The 23,294-nt window shown below is 33.3% G+C and overlaps 1 protein-coding gene across 1 annotated transcript in view; it reads right to left on the bottom strand.

Moving 5' to 3' along the window:
* The window catches only part of LOC110022750 (mitochondrial Rho GTPase 1), a 50,737-nt gene extending 27,567 nt beyond the window's left edge, over positions 1–23,170 (bottom strand). Inside the window, exons 1-8 of the mRNA XM_020721843.1 lie at positions 22,721–23,170; positions 22,504–22,636; positions 22,260–22,406; positions 21,196–21,372; positions 20,848–21,099; positions 19,134–19,202; positions 16,675–16,730; positions 6,321–6,402 (exon numbers count right to left, since the gene is read on the bottom strand). Of these exons, the coding sequence (XP_020577502.1) occupies positions 6,321–6,402; positions 16,675–16,730; positions 19,134–19,202; positions 20,848–21,099; positions 21,196–21,372; positions 22,260–22,406; positions 22,504–22,636; positions 22,721–22,935 (1,131 nt within the window). The 5' untranslated portion in view covers positions 22,936–23,170. The remainder of the gene's footprint in view (positions 1–6,320; positions 6,403–16,674; positions 16,731–19,133; positions 19,203–20,847; positions 21,100–21,195; positions 21,373–22,259; positions 22,407–22,503; positions 22,637–22,720) is intronic.
* Between the last annotated feature and the right edge of the window lie 124 nt (positions 23,171–23,294).

The following is a 23,294-nucleotide window of genomic DNA, read 5'->3' as shown; positions in this document are numbered from 1 at the left end:
TAAAAAATATGAAGCAACAGTATCTAATTTGCAAAAAAAAAAAACAAAAAAAAAAAAGATCTCAATGTTGATTTCTGTGATGGAATGAAAAAAAGATAAAAAACATCCAGACGAACTGACAAAAAACAAATAGAAAATGTATCCATGAAAATTTACATCATTGAAGTTCTAATAATCAACATAATCATTATTTTAAAAGTTAATTAATAGTTTTATTGACTATTATTGATAAGGGAAAAGAAAAATGGTTGAAATTGACAAATAGAAGGAATAGATATATATAATAAGGATATTACTGAGAATGAGGTGGGCAAGAAAGCTCTTTGTTATGCTGTTGTCTGTAATAAAGACCCATTGGGTGATGAGAGTGATGAGAACTTTTGAATTTAAAAATTCTAATCAATGATGGCTTGTTATATTCTTACATAAGTGAAGAACGGTATGAGTGAGATAAAGAGACTGCTATTGAACTTATTTTGATTTGTTATGTTATTATATCTTAATATTTTACTTTGATATCATAATTTATTTTGATAGTTTGATATTTCTATAATCTATCTTACTTCATGATTTAATATTAGGATATTAACATGTTGCTATTTTACCTTAACATAATTTATTACTTCTTATTAATTAAAGATGTCGATATGTTACTTCTTAATGTTTTAATAAATTACTTCTTATTTGATATTTGAACATAATACAATATTTATTTATTCAAGCAATTTTTTGAATTAAAGACTCATGCCTCTATGCTTGTGGCTCATTCGCGGGCAACAAAATCTCAAAAATGCAATTGTGTTATTTTAAACATTAAAATCAACTAAACAAGTTTATTTGAACCCAATTGGTGTTCCTTAAAAAAAATTTCTAAAAACCAAAATAATGATTTTATTATTGGTTATAGGTTTCATAACCCACAAAATCATAAGGAGAATGCTAAGAAAGAAATAAATTGCGTGTCAACATGTCAATGAGTTTATTAATACAAATATTTCAAAGAAACCAAAGTTTAAAAATTCAGTAATCTGTCAGAACTAACACTGCAAAATAATCACAAAATTAAGCCAATTGTTAATTTTCTTTGAAATAATTTGTTCATATAACACATAATAAGATTTATCAGTTTTAAATTTTCTTTTATCTTTTTCTCAAGAAATTAACAATGGATCTTTTTTAATTTGTCTTATAATTTATATCAATAGTTTTGTATACTTACATTGCTTATTCATATCATTTGTAAGATTGGCAAAAAAATATTCGTAAAAATTGGCTATTAATTATGGCAATTAAAAATTTATTGTTGATGTAAATAAGAAGATGAAATTGAAGGATGCTACAAACGGAACTTGTAGTTCTAAACTAAATTATGGGATTTTGTACAACCTATTTTGGGCCTTTTTATAATTAAATAAACCCCCTAACACGTGTGAAAAATCATTCAATTTTTCAATAAAATTTTAATTTTCTCAAAGTTCTGTGTTAGCTGAATCCAAATACTCTAGGTGTGGGACAAGCGTTGAAGACAATTTTAGGAAATCTTTCTTTCTATGCAAACATAAGGACTGAATAAACACTCTTAGTAATTCCTCTCATATTTATAATTCTTTTTTATTTATGTTCTGCGTGTGAAATTGAGGTTTGGAAAAATATGCCAATATCCAGATTTTCTTTTATTGTGTGATTATTTTAATATTTTGTGGTTCTATGTCTTTCTCATTATTCTTGCCACATTTTAGTTTTAACAAATTTAAATTATTGTTCATTAAGATTATGCATTTTCTGATTTTACATCAAAAGGAGAAAGTTTTCCTAAATGAAGAGTTGGCGGACTACGAATTTTGATCTTTAGCATGCTTCCTGCATATCACATCCAAGATTACATTAAAAAAACTCCACATCCTACAATGTTCCACTTCAAATAGGAAAACGAATCAAGAACACATGTAGCCAAAACTTTTATTTTAATCTTAAATATTTTACCATGATAATAATACAGATAAAACCATTTAAGATAAATATAAATTTAAATAGCATAATAGGTTGCATAAAGTGGAAAGCAGCCATGATCGAAGAACCAATTCTATTAAACTACTGAAGGCTAGAAAAAATATCCATATATTAATAATTTTAACTTCAATTCCAAATTACAATTTGTAATTACTAAGATCATCAACACTGCTACAACGACAACAACAACAAGAAGCCTTTATCCCACTAAGTAAGGTTGAATCCTCTTTCTCCATTGTGTCCTATTGAGTGTCATATTTTCATTCAATTCTAATAAATTAAGATCTATTTTTATATAACATGCCCAAGTAAATTTAGGTCTACCTCTACATTTCTTAACAAAAGTCGGACAAAAAACATCTACTCTACTAATTGGATCATCAGATGGTTGACTCAAGTAAATTTAGGTCTACCTCTACATTTCTTAACAAAAGTCGGACAAAAAACATCTACTCTACTAATTGGATCATCATATGGTTGACGTTTAATGTTACCAAACCATCTAAGATGATCTAATCTTGTCTGCACTGGAGCTACACAACTCCTTTTAATAAATTGATCAACTATCGTTACAACCCCGCCGCTATATCTATAATGCCCAAAATTTAAGAATTAGGTAAAAAATTAACAAATTTTAAATGTGGCACAAATTTTGAATCCCCTTAAAATTCAATCGAATTACTTTTATAAAATTCTATGCGTAAAATCGATCAATTCGATATAAAGTATTATAAATGGATTATGTTTGGAATGGGAGATATAAAATTCTTAAGTTACAAGTATAATTAAATTAATTAAACTGTGATCACATTCCTAATCCATTCCTAATTTCTTGCATCTCTCTTGTTCCCAGCCAACTTCTGTGCACTTAATCATGCATGCATCGGTTCAATTTGATCGAACAGCTGAGGAAAAGGGGGAGGGTTGGTTATATGCCGCACTCCCCATCTCCCTCTCCCTATTCTTGGTTTCCCGCACCTGGGAAGTTCCTACAATCTACTCTTGTAGCAGAGTTGTGATCATAGTGAAGTTTTGCAAGCCTCAGAGTGCCGCAGTTCTCGTCTAGAAGCTACGGGGAAGAATTGGTGAGTACGAAACCATTTTTCCCGCTAGTTGAAACATTCGTTTCCTTTCCCTCATTTCTGTTTTGATATTTGCCGCGAAATTTTACAATTAATCATCTTTGGAAGCCATAAAAGACGTCGAACTTGTGTCAAAAGCTTCAAATTGGGTTTGCAAGCTTTCATAAGGGCTATTTGCACGAAATCAACGAGTGAAAAAAAAAAATTGAAGTGTTAGGAAGAAAATTAAAGAAAAATAGACGGTATCGAAATGGCGGATTTTTGCTGAAACGCCCGTTTAAGGTATGTTTTGACAAATGGTTAGGTTTTGGGTTAAATCAAGAAACAAGCTACCATTCAATGAATTCCTATGACTCTCATGATTTTCAAATTGTATATACAAGGTGGAGAGCTCAAGACGAGCATTTGGGAACTCATTGCAGGGTTGTTTCATCTAATTAAGTGAAATAATCTCATGCTATTTTAAGAAAAAAAATTATTTGCAGGTTTCTTGTGATTCCACATTTGAAACTGATGCATTTAAATTTTTTGCATATTACAGATGGATATCTACATTAAATGTATGAATGCAAGTTGACTTCTCTTACAATACAAGTGATGTTATGTTATGCTATGATTCAGATGAATATACTTATGAAATCATTACTTACATATATTCATTTGTTATGATTCACAAACATGATATATAAAATGTCTGTGATAAATGTTTGATACAAGAATGATGATTTAAATGTCACAAGTGATATTATGCATAAACTATTACAAGAGTGTTTGCAAATACACTATGCATGAATGTGGTATTCCTGACTCCTGATGTTTAGACGGTGATGAAATTTTGGGAACCGTTGTGATTAGACAATGAGAATATAAAAAACATATTATATTAGAGAGCTATTGATAACAGCTAGGTTGAGGGGGAACCTTTGTCAATAGCTAACATGGTCTTTGGAGAATGAAGGACCCATTATATGACAAGACATGAAAACAGCTCAGGTTTATACATTTCTAAGTGATATTGTTATGAACAGGTTTATGATTCTTATGAGCATACTTCTGCTTACACAATTATGACAACACATGAATAAATAAAATATATGTTTAATGCATCAATCATAATTTTCTACACTACATATTTTTCTTTTACATGTACTATACAATTCTAGCATGTTATGAATTGAGTGTGGACATTTACAGTTAAATATGAGCATGCATGTTGTTTATCTTTCGTGTATAAAATCTTATTTCAACATTGATTATTTTGTTGAGTTTGTTGTTCCTCGCTCTGCGTTGTTTACTTATGAGAAAAGGTAAGAAGCACCGAGTTGAGCAGTCATGTGTAACTTGTACAACTTTTGCATTTATAGTTTTAAGAGAATGTACAACCTTTAGTTACATATTTTATCTAAGTTAGATTTAGCAGTTTTGTATAGATACATTTGTTCTGATGATATAGTTTACACACTTTCGAGTACAAGAGATAAAATTATGAAATGAAATGTATGTTTGCAACGATTTAATTAGACTAGTTCATCACCCATTAGATCGTGATTCTATAAATCGGACCGAGTATTTGTAAGAATTTAGTCGGGTCAAATTGTCTTGTATGTTTGCAACGATTTAATTAGACTAGTTCATCGCCCATTAGATCGTGATTCTATAAATCGGACCGAGTGTTTGTAAGAATTTAGTCGGGTCAAATTGTCTGCCTCTGTCGCACCTCAACCATAAGGGGAGCCAATTGGGGAATGACAATATATACAACTACTAAAGTTGAATTCAATGTATTCAATTTTAGATCCACTCAAAAGAAAACTTTTGGACTTCAAGTTGACCTCATAAGTCAAGTATTTCTTGAACTCCTCTAGTTTTATCCACAAGAAGGATATCATCAACAAAAAACATACACCAAGGTACATCCTGCTATAAATGTCCACTAATAACATCCATAACTAAAGCAAAAGAACAAGGGCTTAAAGCCGATCCCTGTGGCAATCAAACTAAAATAAGAAAATATTTTGTCAATCATCCTACTATTTGAGAACAAGTAACAACTATAATATACATATCTTTAATAACTTGAATACAAGTTATATCAACACCTTTCCTCGCCAAAACTCTCCAAAAAACTTATTTTGGAACTTTATCATAAGCTTTTTCTAAATCAAAAAAAATTATATGTTGGTCCTCCTTACTCTCTATGGACTTCTCAATCAAACCTCTAAATAAATGTATCGCTTCATGATAAACTTGTATGGCATAAACCCAAACTGATTTGAGAAATTTTGAATTATGCCTTAACTTATATTCAATTACTCTCTCCCATAGTTTTAATATATGACACATTAACTTAATTTCCCTAAAATTTGTATTCTTCGACATCCACTTTATTCTTGAAAATAGGGACCAAAATACTCTTCCTCCACTTCTTAGTCATCTTTTTAGTTTTTAAGATAATATGAAAAAAGTATAGTAATCCAAAAAAATTCCAAATCTCCTAAATATTTCCACACTTAGACTAGGATACAATCAAGTCATACTAATTTTCCACCCTTCATTTTCTCTAAAACCTCCTCAACAATTATTAAAAACATAAAATATCATTAAAATCTGTCAAATTTACCTTTAATGCTTAAAACTTAACACCCCTCAAAAAACAAAAAATCTACGAAACAGTAAAATGCAACTTTTCTACTTGACATATGTTGCAACAGAATAAGTGACTTTATAAACAATCCTTCATAAAAACAGTAGCTCAGCCTTCATCGAGACAATTTTCACCCCAACCAATTAAAATAATAGCACATATTTTGATAGTCAACTAGAAATAATAGATTTACAAGCACATGGGTTACTGCAAGCCTTAATTTCTAATATCTGAATTCAATATAACTCAGAAGTAAATGATTTGACCATCGACCAGAGAGATTGAAAAAATGTAAAAACCTTCTTCAAAAACTAGCACATGGGTAGAAAGCAGCCAAACCACTATTGCAGAAATAAGATCAAGTATGAGCACACTAGCACAAACACGTACAAACGAGTAAAGAAAGCACACAGTGATATCAGATAAATCCCAAAAATTGTAGAAAACTTTTTAGGTGATATCAATTTATACTCCAGTAACAAATGCTAGCTGTGCTTCTCACACATTCAGACCAAAATACAAAGAGAAGGGAAAGAAGAGGAGGGGGTGGTATGAGTGGGGTTAGGGAGAGATTTTATACATACTTGAGAAAGAAACCCTTCAAAAGACAAACCACCCAGTACATTCCTTTCAGCAGCATCCTTGTAGGGATATTCAGACCATGGGCTTTATCCAGAAAATAAAAAATAAATCAGCATCATTAAAATGTTCAATATTACAAGTAAAAAAAAAATAATGAGAAGTCAGAGCATGCAGAAATGATTTGCTCCAACCTGGGAAGTAGGAACATGATTCAATTCAGCTTACCACTCAACTCTCAAATGTCATGCCCAACAGCAGATACAACTAAAAATATGATAGAAGAAACAAATACACCTTATGAATTTCTGCATGCGTATATTAAGCAGCTGGTGTTTAACCATAAATGAAAGAAGCAAATCCATGTATGCATTATAGATTAGTTTTATGAAATCAACAAGGTCTAAGCATAAAGTAGAGAGCAAATATGGCTACTTTTGATTTGAAGGAGACATCATAACTTGAAGTGAGTAGAGAAACAGACTGCAATCGCTTGCTATGTAAGCACAATTTATCCACGTGTGAGGTTGTGGAATAATGAGTATTCTGTCAGGGGAAAAGCTTTGGCTTGAGTAGAGAAACAGACTGCAATCGCTTGCTATGTACGCACAATTTATCCACGTGTGAGCTTGTGGAATAATGAGTATTCTGTCAGGAGAAAAGCTTTGGCAAGGGTGATGCCTGCACAGGCATGGAAGAACCACCATCATGCAAAAGCAACCCTTTGGCTTGTCAACAAGACAGATATTGACCAAACATAAATAAGAAAAGGAATTTAAGAATTGAATCTCAACCCAGTAACGGAAAATAGTTTAGGCTGGGCCAATCTTTCAAAGAGAAATCGATGTTAACTTAGTTGAGCACGCCATGACAAACTCATGCTCGATGAAAGCCCACTAAATCAAGTTATGAAACAAATCTCATGCCACAATGATTCTAGCTAATCAGTATATGACAGATTAACTCAATAACCAGGCTGATTTATATAAAAAGCATCATTTGGCTGCATTTATAAACTCTAATTTTCATAGGGTATGCAAATTTCACCTGAGCAGCTAATCCCTCATTTTCTTCCATACAAAACCCCAACTTTCAAAAACAAAGTGTTAACCAAGTTTTACTAATCCTAAAGGATTCAATATTGCAATCAAAAGTTCTCTTCCTATTCTCTCTTCAAGGGGTTGCATCCCTATTTCCTATTCTTTTAAATCTCCTAAAATTCATCACTCCTTGTCCCTGTCAAAAATTTCACCCTAGTTGCTCAATCAAAGTTTCATTCAATTAACGAGGACCATACGCTAATGTACCAGTCTGCCTTTAAATGAAAGCATCCACTATGACAAGAATGGAACATCCATGCAATAGAACCAAGGTCTTGCCGCTTAAACTATGTTAGACTGGAGCAACCTCTACTAGATCACCATGCTGCTTATGTTCTCAAGAAGCATCACTCCATCGAATTATTCGAGCTTTCCACAACCGTTTGCTAAAAACCAGATCTTTACTACTTCCCTCAATCGGCTGTGACAAGAAAATTATTCTATTGATTGAGAAACTTAGAAAGCATGAAAACCACAGATGACACAATCCAGTAAACTTCACTAAATCTTCTTAAACTAACTCTGAAAAACTTAGAAGAACAAAGGATCTTATTCTTAGCCAGCCACCAAAAATCACATTTTTCTCCTTTCTTAATTCAAAGGGTTCACTTGAGCCATCTTTAACCACCAATGCCAGCTCACTTCATGCTCCTTCAACCAATTGTCTTCTTATGGTCCAATGCCTATGATTCCGTCCAAGACCTAATTGACTCAAACCAGGCATCAAATAAAATCATAAAGAACTAACTTGCCAACCAATCCAACTTGGATAGCAAGGTTCAAATCCAAGTTGATCCATCCAAACCAATTGGAGAACCAAGCCAGATATGCATGAATGTTTAGAAGGCACCCACATTAGCATAGAAAGGATGATCAATCTTATTCAACCCAACTAATTCATCTTTTATCATCAATAAATTGTCAAAAAATTCAAATTACTAAGCAAAATAATCAAGATGCACAATAAGTTAGGCCAGTCCTATGTAAAGAGTCCAGAAATTATTTGAATTTTGTGTGTATTTCATAACTCTTACCTATGGAAACTATTAATAACAAATTAATTACAAGAAAATAAACGTTCTGGTACAGAAGATACAGGATTAACCAATGTTCATATATTTGTGGCTATGGAAATAAGAAAGATATTCTATAAGTTGCACACATTTATTCCTCTAGAAATCTAACAGATATTTCCACTTCTTGCAAAACGCCCACAAAATGCCCCCTTATCTAAAATGATGGCTTTTAGATTTGCAAACCCACAATCTCCAAGTTAGTCTAAAACCTCCAACACTGCCCCTTAAGAAGTAGAGTAGATATTCTATATGTCTAAATTAGATTATGATATTTTGAAATGTAAAGCTTGATAGTCTCGCTTGGTTAACATTTCAGTCAACCAACTGCTTGTGTGCTTGGACATATGACATACATATCAACCCTTCGTAAGGTTTTTCTTTAATGAAATTTTGAGTAATTTATGTGTTTGTTTTATTAGTGTTGGACTGAATTGTGTGCAATGTGAAGGTTGATTAGTTGTCAGAATATAACTTCATAATATTTGCCATCATTCTCCCTTGCCCAAAATTTAGCTTCAGCATTAAATCTAGTAACTATCGACTACTTTCTTATCCAGGTGATTAAATTCTCAGCTAAAAAGATGTAATAACTAGAATTACACCTTTTAATTCTGTGAGATCCTACCCAATCAGCTTCTATGCAAGTTTTAAACAAAGTTTTCTACATCTTTTGAATGAGTTTCCTTTTCTTGATGCTACTTAGAGACATTGAAGAGTTTTATAAGCCGCTCGTAGATGTATTTCTTAAGATTATGCAAAAATTAACTAATAAAACTTACAACAAAAACTATATTTACTATTTTGTAGGAAAGATAATTTTCCAGGTCAATCTTTCATATTCTTTTTGTCAACTTCTAAGTTGCTGCCTACCTCTACAATTTTTTTGCAGAAGTAAATTAAAACTTCTGATAATTTGCATCCCATCATAATGTTTCACATAGTAGATCCAAGCTGGTTTTCTGCTGAGAGAGAAAGATCTCGACATTTGAGTGGATCACTTCAATTCTAAAATAATATTTGAGACTTCTCTACTTCAAAATTTTCGGATAGATAATCATTCACTTTTCTTTTTCTTTGAGACCATATTTTGCTACAATAATGTCATCCACATACATTATGAGAGCTATAACTTTGACCTCTTTGGATTTCTTTATAAATAAAGTGTAATGTTCGAGACTTCATTTGAAGATCATCTTTTTCATAGTTCAGGTAACCTTCAAGATACATTAAATTTAGGATTTGTTTAAGCCCGAATGAAGCTTTCTTCAACCTATATAGAAGCATAATATTGAAACTTGATTAAAACCTAGTGAAGGTTTCAAAGAGGCTTCTTCTAATTCTGTGTAGGAAAATTTTTTTTTTACTTCTAAGAGTTGCAAAAAAAAAAATAAAAAATTTAAATTTTTTAAAAAAAATCAGGCTAATTGTCATAGAAATATTTATATGCTGTTTAGCTTCACTTTCTCCATAATCAACTCCATAGTCCTAAATGTAGTTTAGCATATACTATTCAATAGTCTCTTTCGCATTGGATTTAAAAGTGATATGTTTCAAGTGATCCTTTCAATATATTATACCTTCACTGCATCGTGCATGGCCTTAATCGAATTAGGCTGGTTGAGCATGCCTTTGTTCAATGACGGACCTTTAACTCCTTCTAGAGCAAACATATAGTCATAGTTTAGGTGCACTGGAGAATGATTTGTTGGAATTGTTGTCTATTACTTATTTATGCAGAGAAGATTCGAGGTTTCTTGAAGCTACAAATTTGATGGGTGATAAGAAAATCAAAACTGAGAAAATCAGAACTCCCCCTTAAAACAACCTCCGCATAAAATCCATATTTTGACGAATATTACATCCCGATAGAAGAATTTCTTGGAATTGGGATAGTAGCATTTATACATTTTTTTAGTAGAGTAAGTATCCTACAAGAAGAATTTATGACTCTTAGATCAAGTTTAGTATTTGGATGGTTTTACAAATGTAAGAAACACTCCCAAAATTTTTTAGTAAAAGAAATTATTTTTTTATATCATGGATACATTTGATGAAGATTTCAACAGAGGTTTTATTCAAAGATAGTATTTCCACAAAATAGAGTCGAGTAATGAGAAATTATTATGAGGGTGAATCACAATATTTTTCAGTTTTAAACATCAAGTACAGTTTGTCCATTAAAAGGGATGCATCACATATTCTTTTTTAGTGAAAGAAATTATTTTTTTTATATCATGGATACATTTGATGAAGATTTCAATAGAGGTTTTATTCAAAGATAGTATTTCCACAAAATAGAGCGAGTAATGAGAAATGATTATGAGGGTGAATCACAATATTTTTCAGTTTTAAACATCAGGTAAAGTTTGTCCATTAAAAGGGATACATCAAATATTCGATGACAAAAGAATGGAATAGCGTGAGGGTTTAATTGATTCTAAATTACGAGATATTACACCGCCCAAAAAATAAGTTTTGTTAAGTTTGTCACATTATCACAATACCTTAGATGTCATGAACGATAATAACTTAAAAATAAAAGAATATTCAATTTTTCATGCAACATCTTTTATGACATGAAGCAAAGAAAATTACCAAAGATAACATAAGAATAATTTAAGTAGGCATGAGAAGAATATTCTGAAAAGTTGACACGTTTCGTAAGTCTGCCATATTCAAATTTTGTATATAGTTTGTGCCAATATATTAGATGAATAAATTAATAAATATATAATAACTAATCTCATAGTACACATCTACCATAAATCTAAATGTGAATCGAATGATTATTAAGTATACCAACAACTGTCAAGAGTAACATAAAATAATAATTTTATTATTAGATTTAAATTGCTACACAAGAATAGTAATGAGAAGTTAAAAATGAGTTGTGATTGCAATATATTTTTAAAACAAATAATCATTTGGAGTTATTTTAATGCTAATAGTACATTAGAATCCAATTAAAAATACTTCAATAACAAAAAATACTCTGAAATTCCCAACCACAAGTATCATCCAACAGTATTAGGCAGTCGTGTACAATCAACCAGTACTCTGGAGTCTGATGCAATGACATATAATTAAAGCATACCAACCCTATATTGTTTAGAATGAATGCTCGCTCAAGAGGAGCACACGTATTCAAAAAAAATCATAAAACAATATCACACATCTCTTCATATAGATACATAGAGATTCAACGAATTGTGATTTCTTCATAGCTAAAACTAAAATACATTGTGATTTCTTGCATGGTCAAAACTTAAGTGTGGACCTCCACCAGTGCCTATAGATAAGAGATTGTGTCAAGTTACAAAACTAGTGATTCCCCACTTCCATTTTGACTTGTTGAAATCTTGCAATTCACTCACTTAAGCAAAGGGGCATCCAATTTTTTAATATTTTTCTTCTATAGTTTTTAAACATCTTAAGTCCCCTTTGTTATTTTGATTGATCTAAGATATACGCAATTTCATAAACAAATTTTATTTCAAGCAATAATTCCAATGATCATATTCCACAAAATTGATGGTAGAATTTGAATCTCTGAGTGGTTTCATTGGTGATCACCAAACCATATTTCAAAACAAAGAAGAAATAAGTAGAAAATATATATAAACAAAAATAAAGCAAAAAATAAAGAATATACACTTCAAATTCGTTCAATATGATTTTCTGGGTCATATTCAACTTAATGCCTAGAAATCAAGGACTCAAATTCTTGAAGGTGGACTTTGATTCATTAAAGAGGTCCTGATGTCCACATACAAGAGAGAAGAAAGAATAAAATCCAGCGCAGCAAGCTAAAACTTACAAATGACTTCCCAACATGGTCCTAAAATCAAGATAATAAAGCATAAACAATAGTGCAGCCTGAATCCTGAATGAACTAAATAATAGTACATGTTAAAATATAAGTAGGTTCTTGTCATAATGTAAATTTATAATGTGCGTTTATTTGCTTATTATGCTCTACATTTGGAACATATGTAGATGTGTTCTACTTTTACAAACAGAATACCAATTCCTTCAACAAAGTTTGAATATGAGTAAATCTTCTAAGATTTAAGAACATATAAATTTGAGTCAAACCTTCAAAATGAGAATATATATGCATGTATGTATTTATATATGTATGTACATGTGTGTTACTTATCACCCAAAAAAATAATAATAATAATGTAAACCCAAAAATAACTACTTTTGAATCTTTGAGCAATTCTAGGCTCGGAAATTCGCATCATCATGTTTAAAATCTTATTATGGCATTTTTTCTACCCTCTTCGCTAACTCCCGTACTACACTCTCAAGATGAAATAAAGGAAGCACCATTCCCCACCCTCCTATTTGCAAACAAAGAGATCATAATCGACAAAATAATAGTGCATGCTGAACAATACAGAATATTTGTGCCTACACATACTATTTGTTGGACCTCATATGTACTGCATTGGGCACTTCCTATTAAAACATCAAAAATTCTTATTTTCCATTGCGTGGTACTTTTTCAAATGGATAAGCGCTAGATTACCCCTGTTTCAATAGAATGTATAAGAAATTCTTGTTGTCACTCAATCGTCGCTCCTTAAACAAAGCTCCTAAATTCACCATATTTATCTAGAAAAAAAGAACCTTAAAAAATTATTATTATTAATATCTATATATATATATATATATATTTAAAAACCAAGGGTTGATATATTAAAGAAAAATATACATATAGGTTTGTCTGGGTGGGCCTAAACACCCAACCCACACGGTACAACACACAACAAAAAATGTAAAAGATGGGTACATATAGAAATTAAAAAAAAAAACCAAAAATCACCCGGGCTCTGAAAAACTGTGGGTCATCCCAATCTAATCTTGCCTCTGGCTCTATTTCTCGGTAGAGATCCAACTAGCAGATTGGTAAGGTGTTAACCATTACCCGTAGTAACCAAAGTATCATCTATAAAACTCCTGAGCTCCAATCTAGTATTGCCTCTGACTCTAGTTCTCGGTAGGGATCCAGCTAGCAGATTGGTAAGGTGTTGACAAATACCCGTAGTAACCCAAGTATCATCCATAAATGACAAATACCCGTAGTAACCAAAGTATCATCCATACAATCTCCATTCTTCTTCTTCCTCCTGGAAGTGTAAACATGTCATTCCTCCTCCAAAGAATCAACCTGATACTGAAGTAGAAGGAATACCAACAGTAGTACCCACAATAAGTTCTAGAATATGTGAGGCATGAGTTGCCTCTACACCGGATACTTCTTGAAGAAGTGGAGCTGCGAGGCTCTCCTGATTATCAGTCTGAACACTATCATTTAGGTTCATCAGTATTGTTTTTTTATGGAGTTTGTAGGTGTCAGCAACGCATCACTCGCAGTAGCAGTAACAGTAACAACAGTGTCATAAGGGGGTCCTCAGGGGCAGCAGACACCTCTTGTCTGGTAGTATCCTCCTCAGGTGGAACTAAAATGTTCACAGCAGTGGAGTTAGACCCCTCCTTATTCACTTGAACCTTAATTTTCAAAATAGGATGAAGCTTGTGGCATGTAGCAAGGATATGACCAAACATCTTAAAGTGGGTACAATATGGGGGTTTGTGTTCCATAACGATTTGTTGCCAATAACCATTATGAGTTGTGTCTATCAAAATTTCAATTAATATCTTTTTCCACAAGTATTCAGGCTACCAAGGGTCTGGTTAGGTTAAAAATAGGCAAATCTAGTTTCAAAGAATCCCCAAGGATGACCCCTACAGAGTAGAGAATTTGATGGTGAAAAAAATGCAGCTTGAGACCATGTGAACTAAACCATACCGGTATAGTGAGAGTTTCATGCTTTGAGTCAAAATTAAGAGTCCAATTGAGTAACTTCATTGATTTGTTTTCGATATTAAGATATTTCTTCGAGAAAATTTTGGTGCAGTTTTCAGTCACTGTTAGTTGGATCAACACATGTCTCTCATCCATGAGTCTCACTTTCTACTTGTCTACTAGCTTAAGATCATCAACACTATTTCTGATAACATTCATAGGAGGTGTTCCCATTAAAATTTGCCAATAAGAGCAAACTTGAATTTTTCAGTCATGGTAGAAATTTATGTTTCAGAGAAAAATATTGTTTATTTTCCTCCTTTCCTACTTCCCTTTTTAATAAAAGGACAATCATATGTACCCTCACGACATTCCTTATAACTTGAGGAGAATACCACTATAATACCATTATGGCCTCCACCACGCGGGCAAAGGAGACTTTGTCCGACTCAACCAAAGAAGAAGAAAACGCCATCAGAGGTTGTCAGCGGTAAACTATTGCGAGGTTGTTGAAAGGCAAAGGAGCTGTCATTGAACCTTAAATTTCAAAATAGGATGAAGCTTGTGTCATGTAGCAAGGATAAGACCAAACATCTTAAAGTGGGTACAATATGAGGGTTTGTGTTCCATAACGATTTGTTGCCAATAACCATTATGAGTTGTGTCTATCAAAACTTCAGTTAATATCTCTTTCCACAAGTATTCAGGCTACCAAGGGTCTAGTTAGGTTAAAAGTAGGCAAATCTAGTTTCAAAAAATCCCCAAGGATGACCCCAATAGAGTAGAGAATTTGATGGTGAAAAAAATGCAGCTTGAGACCATGTGAACTAAACCATACCGGTATAGTGAGAGTTTCATGCTTTGAGTCAAAATTAAGAGTCCAATTGAGTAACTTCATTGATTTGTTTTCGATATTAAGATATTTCTTCGAGAAAATTTTGGTGCAGTTTTCAGTCACTGTTAGTTGGATCAACACATGTCTCTCATCCATGAGTCTCACTTTCTACTTGTCTACTAGCTTAAGATCATCAACACTATTTCTGATAACATTCATAGGAGGTGTTCCCATTAAAATTTGCCAATAAGAGCAAACTTGAATTTTTCAGTCATGGTAGAAATTTATGTTTCAGAGAAAAATATTGTTTATTTTCCTCCTTTCCTACTTCCCTTTTTAATAAAAGGACAATCATATGTACCCTCACGACATTCCTTATAACTTGAGGAGAATACCACTATAGCCTCCACCACGCGGGCAAAGGAGACTTTGTCCGACTCAACCAAAGAAGAAGAAAACGCCATCAGAGGCTGTCGGCGGTAAACTATTGCGAGGTTGTTGAAAGGCAAAGGAGCTGTCAGGCGCAGAAGCAGGAGCAGCGCCGAAACAGAAGAATCGAGCGCAGACGACAGCTGCGAGCGACAGAGGCGTGGAAGAGGACGACGCGAGCAACAGAGATCGCGACATGAGCCGCGACAGGGAGTGTGAACGTCGACGTAGATGCAGACGCCCATATATATATATATATATATATAAACCAAAATTATTACACCAGCAAAATAATCAATTCCTAAAGTTCAATGGCTTATGCTTATCTCATAAGAAAAACAGATGCAGTACCAAGAACATTTGGTAACTTCATTATCGCACTGTGCCATCACAGTACAAAAATTAGAAGAACAAAGCCCCACTCTCCCTTTTTTTTCTTTCAGGTGAGGGAACTTGATGACTATTTAGTAGCATGCATACAAACAGTCTTTTCCTGCTTTGCAATCGTTTGTGAGATCTATGGATTAAAAAAAAAAAACATAGAATAAAAAATTAAAAAAAATTGAAGGAAATGTATCAAATGTCTCCCATCGTCCTAAGCCTCCAGCTGTTCGTAACGTACCAGGGTTGTCCACCAATGTAGCATGCACAAACATTTAGAGATGATCATTATTATAATAATCCTAAATAGTTGCAGCAACATTCTTTTTTTGTAACCTATGACCATTAAAATGATAGAGATAAAGTAAGTGACATAAGACGGCAACTGTTGCCACAGCCGATAACGAAGATAAAAGAGCTAAGACAAGTATGACCATCTCAAGCACCAAGTAACTGAAAAGAAAATCATCATGTGAAAACATGTAATCAACAAAATATTTAAGAAAATAAAAACAAGTTTGTGCTAGTACAAATAAAGAAGAGAGGTGGAGGATTGGTTTGGATTGACAACCACCACAAAAACCTATGCCGAATTTTATTATGGCAGAAACCAAACCTAAATAACTTGTGCATAAACAAGGACGATGAAAAGATGAAATTGTTTCATAAATAAAAAAGGAATGATCACAAAAATCATTTGAAAAAAAAACAACAATGGATCACCTCTCAGGGGCTGTTGAAAACAGATCTTCAATGTCACCAGGTTGCAAAGCCCCATCCTGCCAGAATATTTATATGATGTAGTTAAACAAGGGACGCAGAAAATAATCATTAATTTAAAAAAATGCTCTAATTAGTTTTTCATTTGAATGGAGAAAACATTTTCAGTGTGATAATCCACTCAGGCACATTGACAATCTTTGAATTCAACCATATTAAGAGCAAATACAAAGAAAATAAATAAAATAAGTTCAATAAGATTAGAAATGAAAGTATATTCCCAGATTTCACATATAGGCTTGCATAGGTCACAAGTTTTGGAAGTAAATAGGTCACAAGTTTTGGAAGTAACCTTGTCTTTAGTCGACCTTATTCAAGTAAAGTAATCCAACTTCATGGCATAATCGCATATAAATGAAACCTAGGCTGTAATCTAGAAGCTTGCAGCTTTCGGGAAACAGCTTAAAATTAATGTTATTAATCCTGAGCTCGGACGGAAATAAACTTACAGATTTGAAACATGAACCAAAATTTCTGAAATGAAATATCATTTAATGGTTTTTGCTACTACGATATTCCCTAAACCCAACATGCCAGATTAACAGTTAGAAGTGTGCAAGGGTTCTGTGGAACATAATCTGTAAGCAATGTGGCCAGAAATAAACTATATTCAAGCAAAAAATAAGTTCAGAATTTACTGTAATGTAATAAACAAATGGCATAACATAGCCTAAGATTGATATAAAAAATGAGGGGATTGAAAACTAAGATTATATTTGATGCATGCAATGTTTTAAACTCATGTTTCCTAGCAATAGCCCATAAATAGGTTTTAAAGAATACAACAACAACAAAGCCTTAATCCCACTACGTGGGGTCAGCTACATGAATCCTTTTTCTCCATTGCATCCTATTTAGTGTCATATTTTCATTTAGTTCTAGTAAATTAAGATCATTTTTAATACAATAAGCCCAAGTCTTCCTAGGTCTACCTCTGCCTTTCTTAACACAAGTCGAATCTAAAACATCTACTCTCCTAATCGGATCATCAGATGGTCGACGTTTAATGTGACCAAACCATCTAAGACGACTTTCTCTAATTCTGTCTGTCTCGGGAGCTACACCAACCCTATCACGAATATATTCATTCTGCATTTTGTCTCTAAGTGTAAAGCCACTCATCCACCTAATCTCATCTCAGCAACACTTAACTTATTATTATGCTTCTCTTTTAAAGGCCAACATTCAGCGCCATAGAGCATTGCAGGTCTCACCACCGTCTTATAAAATTTTCCTTTCAGTCTTAGCGGTACTTTTCTAAATAGGTTTTAAAGAATAAAGATATTAAATTTAAAACTAAATTAAAAACAAACTCTTCCAATATTGGAAGAGGTTTCTCATTGATCAACATATAAGGTGCATTATCTAACTTATGCATTGCTCAGACCATAAAAAAGAATGACTTTTGTAAATTCATTCCAAACTAAAAATGTCATCTCCTTATTTTTAGCAATTGGAATTCAGTAGCATCATCTTCCACACTCACCACTTCAATATCAGAGTTGATTGGCCTGGTTTCTTTAGGAATTGCAAATGGTTGATCAATATAATCAGGCAAAGACATGCTACAAAATTACTGAGGAAGTATAATTTTTCTTAAATGCTCACAACATGTTACTTTTTTAACAGAACACAAACAAGCCAATATGCAAAAACACAATAAACATAACAAAAGAACGTAATCACGACAGAAGATAAAAATAACTTTTTTCATTAACAAAAAAATTTGTTATATTATCGTGTAGTAGGATGATACCTCGGGCTTAAATTATATCAAAAGTATAGTATCTTTAAGACTTTGTCAAATGTTTTCCTGTTCCTTTATAATTTTTATGGAGCATGAGCATTAGCAAGAAAAAAGAAGAAACCATGATCTAGAAGGGTAGATGAAAGAAGATAATAGCTTACAAAAGTGGAGAAAAATAAAATCTTTTCAATAGTTGTCTGGATTCATAACCCTCCTTTGGAAAAAGAAGCAAAGAAGGGGAACATTGGAACGAACGATTTTGATGAAAAAGAGATGAGCCATGCAAAAATCAATGACAATGATGAGTCTAAAACTATACTGATAATACCTAGGGAACAGAATAACATCCTACAAGGAGGAGAGAATCAAACTGCGCACTGTAGGAGGTGACTCCAAGAGAACAAGATGAGGTTCTGCAAGAACAAAGCCAAAGGCTCAAGCCCACCAGTCTCAAGAAGTCAAATTATAAATTAACATATTAACTTGAATAGATGAAATAAATGAAAAAGAAGACCATACATTGTCGGAACCTCATCTTGTATAACTTGAATAAAATGAAATAAATGAAAAGGTATAATAATTATGAAAAAGAAGACCATAAATTTATTTCATGTAGCCAGACAAATATATAAATTTTGGAAAAAGAAGACCATACATTGTCGGAGTCAAACATCAAGAAGATCCCTCTCAAGAACTCTATAGCTTCATTGGCTAGCTCGACACTCTGAAAAAATAGGAAAGATAAATGATTAGTTCATGAAATGCAAAAAAAAATTATCTGAAAGGAATGATCATTTGCCAAACTAAGGTTAAAAGGGGTGTATGCAGCATGACAAAACATTGAAACAAAAAAGCAGACATAAAGGAATGACTCATTCATATGTGACAACAGTTGATATTATCCTAGAACGTCAGAGTGAAATTTTAGTATACCAAAACAGTTTTAAAATAAGCGTTAACAGCTAAGTGCTGTCATATCAATGACAGAAGAGAAACGTATCGCAGCAATCAACCAAAATAAAGGACAATCTCAACCAAAATAAAGGCAATCCCAAACCCTCATTGATGGCATTAGGTAAGGTGGTTTATATCAAACTTCGTAGCATGTCCATTATTCAGCTATTCGTTGTGTTATAACAGCATCTTACTTGATCCCCAGGCTATCAAAACATAAATGATTAAAGCGAATACCAAGTTTCATAAAATGAAATAAATGAAAAGGTATAATTTATATTAAAATTTTGCAGATCCAAACCCTCATTGATGGCATTAGGTAAGGTGGTTTATATCAAACTTCGTAGCAAGTCCATTATTCAGCTCTTCGTTGTGTTATAGCAGCATCTTACTTGATCCCCAGGCTATCAAAACATAAATAATTAAAGCGAATACCAAGTCTCATAAAATGAACTAAATGAAGAGGTATAATTTATATTAAAATTTTGAAGGATTCAAAGTTAACATAATAATTTATAATTTGTCTGGCTACATGATAAATTTAAAGGAGGCAATTAGGAAGATATATTCAAGTTTTTCTATTTATTAAGAAAATAATAGTTATTTTCAGTCAGATTACAAAGTACGAGTGTAAAAACAATAACAGAATGTTATTTAAACATGGATGGAGAGAATAAAATTGTTTTTATATGCATTATCTGCAGATAATAAATTAATTTTATGGAGAAAAAAATAGTTTCAAGAAGATTATTCACTTAACTCTTCTTCAAAAATTTCAATCATATTAATTTTCCTTACGGATCACACACGCTAATTTGTGCAGTGCCTATTCTTAAACAAAGAATGATATTTCGAGCTTTAGAGCATTGTCATATTCTTGTGCATTAAGGTCCAAACCCTAATTAGTTTGCTTCCTGCTCTACCCTTATGAGCAACTAATTACATCAACATCTTTCTAAGAGAATTACACGTAAGAACAAATTGATAATAGAGGATCACTAATTTACAAAATCACCCAATAAAAAAGCATATGCATTTCATAAACTATTTGGTTTACAATAATTTAGCAGAAAAAACATCTAATGATCAGCATCCATGGAGTAGAGGCGATGCTATGATCCCTACATTTCAGTATTGAGACTCAACCTGGCACTTCCATTACAATACGTTAAACCATATTGAAAAGTAAAAAAGTTAGTGTTACAATATGATGACTGGGTTTCAATTGACAGCCAAATTTAACACTTCATAATAACTAAGGCAAAATGGTAAGTTTAATCAAAAAAAAGGAACATGGACACAATTAAATAAATATTTTTTTAATATGACCAAGGAAGTTTTTAATAAATGTTAATTTGAATTATGTATGACACATGGAGACAATTAAATTACAAGAAAGATGTAAGTAAAAAAACCTGATCGGCCGCTCGCTTAAATATTGGTGGAAGAAGATCGTCCCTAAGTTTAAGATCATCATCATATCCAAATTTTCTCAAAACTGTCCAAGTTGTTTCAAGACGGCCTTTTTCAATAAAAAGGGCATGAAGAAAAAGAAACCCAGTCAAGGTAAGGCCATGCTCGTTGACACCTTCAGGCATTTTCTCCTGTACAACCTTTTGGACACCCGCAATTTCAGAAGGTTGGAGAGGAGCATTAAAACATCTAACCTGAAAAAAAAAGTAGAATCGTGTCAAGATTAACCTGTTTATTTAATGAAACAGTTGAAATTGGGACAATATATAACAAAACAAATAAAATAAAACCTGAAAATCATTCAATTCGGCATCACTCAGGGCACCATCTCTGTCATGGTCGCATAAAATAAATATCCTCTTTAAAGCCCTCACACATCTAGACTTCAAAGATTGTGTTTCTTGGTCAAAAAGTGGGGAAGTAGGATGCAACACTGCTTTCTGAGCATAATAGAAGACCTCGGGAACCTAGATGAAAGCATATTTAAGGCCAGACTTATAAGGATATTGAAGAAGACCTTAAAAGCAAAAGCAGCAAAAACAAAATGGGCCATTTAGGGAAGATGAAGTAAGAAAACATGCTTACACACTGAGATACTGATACTCACATGAAAAAAGCAAGCTGCAGCAATATCACACAAAGACATCCTTCTTTTCGCCAAAATGAATATATTTAATAAGAAGTGAAGTGCCAAAATAGTCCCCGACTATTTACATGAGGCCGTTTTAGTCCCAGAGTTCATAGAAGTGCCAAAATAGCTCCAAGATTCTTTAAATTGGGGATAAAACAATCTCCATGGAGGACTATTAGAGCTCATTTTTAAAATAGTGGGACTATTTCGGCACTTCTATAAACTCTGGGACTAAAATGACACCATGTAAATAGCCGGGGACTACATGGTGCCATTTTGGCACTACTCATTTAATAAGCTTGCACGATACCAAAATAAAATAACAGATGATAACATCTACACTGAGCATATCATGTTCCCTTTTAGTGAGGCAGACAAAAAACAATGAAGTCTGCTAATGGAATACGTCAACAACCTAAAAATCCTCGGCCATTGACATTGGAAGCATGCAAAACATAGAACAGTGCCAAACATGGTGATATTAGCAGAACAACCGGATCTGTCTGTAATGATTTCACAACTTCAAAAAAAGCAATGAATCAACATAAATAACATCCACGAAACATATCCTAGAGATCCTCGGTCTTTTAAATTAGCATACTGCAAAACAAAATCATCATCAAACAAGTTGACAGAAACAGATAGAAGATCCGTCCATAATGGCCTAGCTGCTAACAAACAATCAACGAAGAAATAGCAATAAGCGTAGCTAAGCATTTATACCTGAATCTGCCTGAGAGAAGAACACTCTATACAGGTCTCTATCTCCCGAAACTGCTGCATGATTGGCGACATTACTTGATCAAGGCTTGACTGTTGCTCATCCCGCAAATCCAACTTACATCCTACCACAATCACAGGCACTTTCACCTAAACATCAAGCACAAAATATTAGAACAATCACATCTAAAAAAAAAAAAAAAAAAAAAAAAAAAAACAGAACATTTGATTCATGCAATAACCGAACCTCCAAGCGTCGAAGCTCCGGAAGCCAGTACGAACTCAAACGATCAAGCGACGCCGGCCTATCACAAGCGTACGTAAGCACAATCACATCGGCAGCCTGGCATTCCGCTACAAGAGTCGCCTTGCTTGCTGGGCTGAAAAAAAAAAACATAAAAAGAAACCAAAATCATCAAAATAAATGATACAAAATCTGAAAACTAGGGTTCCGAGACACCTACCTGGAAGAAGTATCGATGATGGTGAGGGGGACGCGATCGGGGTAGTAATCAGCAGGGAGACGGGTAGGGGGTAACACGTTGGGAGCGCTTTCCGGGAATGACTCAGTGGCAACGGCGATGATGAGGCTTGACTTGCCGGTACCCTGATCGCCGACTACGACGATGCGGACGCCGGAGCGGCCGATGAACTTCGGGGGAGTAGCAGAGGCCGACATGGATCTGATAGCTAGGGTTAGCAGGGAAGATGGGAAGAGGATGGAAGGAGCTCCGACGAACGCAGTGGTGGCTGGTTTTATTGGTGGTGCAAAATGATTGCGAGCAAGCTTAGGGGACAAGCAGAGGTGGGGTTGGGGCGCGGCGCGTTGGAATAGGGTGATGTGGGGTGGCAACAGGAGAATGGAATGGGCCGACCAAGTTTGATGTTTTGAAATTAGAATGGGAGCTCTCTTCGTTTTGGTCTTCGATGAAACTTTCTGATCAGCTGAGCATTACTACAAAATGTTAAATTCTAATTAGGTGTGTGTATATAATAATAATAATAATAATAATAATCATAATAATAATAATAATAATA

This window comes from Phalaenopsis equestris, unplaced genomic scaffold, assembly GCF_001263595.1.
Source record: "Phalaenopsis equestris unplaced genomic scaffold, ASM126359v1 Scaffold000002, whole genome shotgun sequence".
NCBI lineage: Eukaryota > Viridiplantae > Streptophyta > Magnoliopsida > Asparagales > Orchidaceae > Phalaenopsis > Phalaenopsis equestris.
The sequence above is the reverse complement of the archived record's forward strand: the minus strand, read 5'-3'. Positions and strand labels throughout refer to the sequence as shown.